This window comes from Elaeis guineensis, chromosome 15 (assembly GCF_000442705.2).
Source record: "Elaeis guineensis isolate ETL-2024a chromosome 15, EG11, whole genome shotgun sequence".
NCBI classification, from domain to species: domain Eukaryota; kingdom Viridiplantae; phylum Streptophyta; class Magnoliopsida; order Arecales; family Arecaceae; genus Elaeis; species Elaeis guineensis.
In genome coordinates, this window is record NC_026007.2 from 62229024 (window position 1) to 62233423 (window position 4400).

A 4400-nucleotide genomic window follows, 5' to 3' on the forward strand; every position below is an offset into this window, starting at 1 on the left:
ATCCCTCTCCGAATAAGAGCCCAGAAACACTCGAGAGCGAGCGAGAGCGACAGAATGCTATCGCCGCCGCTCCTTCTCCTCCTCCTCCTCCTCCTCCTACCGCTCTGCGTTCTCCAAGCATCGTACGCCGGAGCGCCACCGCCAGACGGCGAGGCCTCCGCGGACGACCAGGCGACCCTCCTTTCCCTCAAGTCCGCCCTTTCCGACCCGGGCGCTGCCCTCGCGGGCTGGAACGCCACCGCCGCCCCGGACCACTGCGCCTGGCACGGCGTCGCCTGCGACGCCACCCTCCGCCGCGTCGTCTCCCTCGACCTCTCCGGCCTCAACCTCTCCGGTTCCCTTCCCACCGCCGTTGGCCACCTCCGCCACCTCCTCAACCTCTCTGCCGCTACCAACTTCCTCTCCGGCCCCATCCCGCCAGAGCTCTCCTTCCTCTCCGACCTCCGCCACCTCAACCTCTCGAACAACCTCTTCAATGGAAGCTTCCCCTCCGCCCTCCGCCGCCTCAAAAATCTCGAGGTCCTCGACCTCTACAACAACAACCTCACTGGCCTCCTGCCGGTGGAGGTGGCGGAGCTCTCCAACCTCCGCCACCTCCACCTCGGCGGCAACTTCTTCTCCGGCGTCATCCCCCCCGAGTACGGCCGCTGGGACCACATCGAATACCTCGCCGTCTCCGGCAACGAGCTCGTCGGCGCCATCCCGCCGGAGATCGGCAACCTCAGCCGCCTCCGCCAGCTCTATGTCGGCTACTTCAACAGCTACGACGGAGGCATCCCACCTGAGATAGGCAACCTCTCCGCCCTCGTCCGATTCGACGCCGCGAACTGCGGCCTCTCCGGCTCGATCCCGCCGGAGCTCGGCCGGCTCGAGAACCTCGACACACTCTTTCTCCAGGTGAACGGCCTCGCCGGCGAGCTGCCGCCGGAGCTCGGCCGCCTCCGGAGCCTCAAGTCCCTGGACCTCTCCAACAACGCCCTCACCGGCGAGATCCCGCCGAGCTTCGCCGACCTCTGGAATCTAACCCTGCTGAACCTATTCCGGAACAAGCTCGACGGCACGGTCCCGGACTTCATCGGCGACCTGCCGGAATTGGAAGTGCTCCAGTTGTGGGACAACAACTTCACCGGAATCATCCCCAGGGGAATCGGCCGGAGCGGCAAGCTTCAGCTGCTCGATCTCTCTTCCAACAAGCTCACCGGCGACCTCCCCCTCGACCTCTGCTCCGGCAACAAGCTCCATACTCTAATCGCTCTCGGGAACGCTCTCTTCGGCCCCATCCCGGAGTCCCTCGGCCGGTGCTTCTCCCTCAGCCGAGTGAGACTGGGGCAGAACTACCTCAATGGATCCATTCCTAGTGGTTTATTTTGCTTGCCCAACCTCGCCCAGGTCGAGCTCCAGGACAACCTCCTCGCCGGCGGTTTCCCCGACACTGGCGACGCCCCGATCTCATCAAGCCTCGGCCAGATTAGCCTCTCGAACAACCGCCTCTCCGGGCCCCTGCCGCTGTCCATCGGCAACTTCTCCGGCCTCCAGAAGCTGCTCCTCAGCCAGAATCAGTTTTCCGGCCGAATCCCGCCGGAGATTGGCCGGCTACAGCAGCTCTCCAAGGTCGACTTCAGCGGCAACCGCTTCTCCGGCGAGATCGCCCCGGAGATCAGCAAATGCAAGCTCCTAACCTTCGTCGACCTCAGCCGGAATAATCTCTCCGGCGAGATCCCGGCCGAGATCGCCGGAATACGGATCTTGAACTACCTCAACGTATCAAGAAACCATCTTGAAGGGAGTATCCCGCCGTCCATCGCCACGATGCAGAGCCTCACCGCCGTCGATTTCTCCTACAACAATCTCTCCGGCTTGGTCCCCAGCACCGGCCAGTTCAGCTACTTCAATGTCACTTCCTTTGTCGGCAATGCCGAGCTCTGCGGACCCTATCTTGGCCCATGCGGATTCACCAATAGCTCGGGCTCTACCCATGCCCGAGGTCCCCTGTCAGCCTCCTTCAAGCTTCTATTGGTCATTGGTCTCCTCCTCTGTTCCATTGCCTTCGCCATCGCCGCCATCATCAAAGCTCGGTCTTTGAAGAAGGCGAGCGAGGCCCGGGCATGGAAGCTGACAGCCTTCCAGCGCCTGGACTTCACCTGCGACGACGTGCTCGATTGCCTCAAAGAAGAGAACATCATCGGAAAAGGAGGGGCCGGGATTGTGTTCAAGGGTGTGATGCCCAACGGCGAACAGGTGGCGGTGAAGAGGCTGCCGGCGATGAGCCGGGGGTCGTCGCATGACCATGGTTTCTCGGCTGAGATCCAGACTCTTGGGAGGATTCGGCATCGCCACATTGTGAGGTTGCTCGGGTTCTGTTCGAACCACGAAACCAATCTTCTGGTCTATGAGTATATGCCTAACGGAAGCCTTGGTGAGGTTCTCCATGGTAAGAAGGGGGGCCATCTGCGGTGGGACACGAGGTATAAGATCGCGGTGGAGGCAGCGAAGGGCCTCTGCTATCTCCACCACGATTGCTCGCCTTTGATCCTCCATCGTGACGTGAAGTCGAACAACATCCTCCTCGATTCCGACTTCGAAGCTCATGTCGCTGACTTTGGGCTCGCCAAGTTCTTGCAGGATTCCGGCACCTCGGAATGCATGTCTGCTATAGCTGGCTCTTATGGCTACATTGCTCCAGGTGGTTATTTCTATGCTTCATTGGATTAGTTACTGTACCAATTGGGATAGTAATGAAAAAAAAAAAATTCACATAACTAACGTATATTTCAATGATAGGGCTTAATGGCAAGGATTTATTATAGAAATTTGTTTGGGGTAGCATACTCTGCATCTCTTTTTAGGCTTTCACTCTGTCTTACCTTAGCTTTGGTCATTAAAAGCTGAAAGTTATCTTTGGTCATTGAAAGCTGAAGGTCTTCTTTTTCAATCCAAAAAGCTACTTTGCTCTTTTAACAATAGAATGAAAAAAGCCCCACCTTTAGCTTACATATCAAACTGGGGATGTACAAATAGGACTTCGGTATCAATTTCTTATGACAAGATTTCTAGTTTCTTGCTTGAGTCATTAAAACGGGCTCTAAATTCTATTCTTCATTTAATCTCAGGCACTGTACTTTACATGATTTAGTATCTTCTATTTGGTTCTACAGAATATGCGTACACTCTGAAGGTGGACGAGAAAAGCGACGTGTATAGCTTCGGAGTCGTACTCCTAGAGCTGGTGACCGGAAGGAAGCCGGTGGGGGAATTCGGGGATGGAGTTGACATTGTCCAATGGGTTAGAAAGGTGACAGATACGAACAAGGAAGGAATACTGAAAATTATAGACCCAAGGCTTTCTTCAGTCCCTCTCCATGAAGCCATGCATGTATTCTACGTCGCGATGCTGTGCGTGGAGGAACAGAGCGTTGAGCGCCCAACCATGAGGGAAGTCGTTCAGATCTTAACCGAGCTTCCCGGCACACCTGCAAAGCAGGGCGAGGACCCTCCGCCACCACCTCCAGTCGGTGGCGAAACACCTCCAAGAGAGTCAAAGCCGCGGCAGGAGCAGCAGTCGCCACCACCTGATCTACTTAGCATTTGACGAAATGCCGGGTTCTAAGCTGCAAAGTTTTGCCTAATGGGTTTCTCTTGTTGTCAGTGCCTTGAGAGTACTATTTTATTGGTTTTGAGCTGGGGTTTTGAGGGGTTAATTTCTGTTTAGACTTTTGTACAGCTAAATTGGTGGGTTTAGTACTTCAGGCTTGTAGCTTGGTGTTCCTGTTCTAATGTTATCGAATCTGGTTCTCCTATCCGCTGTCTACCGTTAACTTGTGAGACAACATGTGTGAGGACCCGGACCTTTTAATTTTTTCTGCATGAATCTTGGGACGACAGAAAAAAAAAAAGGAATACACTTAAGAAGACTCCACCTGATCTCACTGAAAAGGATTTCGATTCTTAGAAAGATTCGGCCTCCCATCTACTCTATGTAGGAATTCCGACCTCTCCTACCATCCTATGATGGAAAATCCAAAGTTCATCGAAGACCACCAGAGCTTTCTCTTCTCATCTTCTTTCTAAAAGTTCATCCCATGTTTGCTTGAATCATAACCAAACACCACAAGAGGCAAGGTAAAAATCCCTTAATCCATTAGCTAATATATATTCATCCTATCCTTCTAAGCTCATGGAGATTAGATTTCGATCGACGAACCATTGGACTTTGTCGAAAAGGGGGCTCGATTAATTTTTCTATTTTTCCTTAATTTTTCACCATTTGTTCAAGCTGTTAATCTCCGGTTGCACTGCAGCAGCTTGCATCCCTAGCCATATCCACCATCACCATTGAAGAAAAGCTCTCCCTTATTCCTGAAGGATCGGATGGCGCACCGGATCCATTCGAATCAGAGATA

At 54.0% G+C, this 4400-nt stretch overlaps 1 protein-coding gene across 1 annotated transcript; it reads left to right on the forward strand.

The window, feature by feature from the left end:
- LOC105058169 (uncharacterized) lies at positions 1–3797 on the forward strand. The gene is made up of 2 exons (XM_010941007.4): positions 1–2683; positions 3156–3797. Exons 1-2 carry the CDS (start codon positions 55–57, stop codon positions 3587–3589), a joined length of 3063 nt encoding a protein of 1020 aa, XP_010939309.1. The 5' UTR covers positions 1–54; the 3' UTR covers positions 3590–3797.
- The last annotated feature ends 603 nt before the right edge of the window (positions 3798–4400 follow it).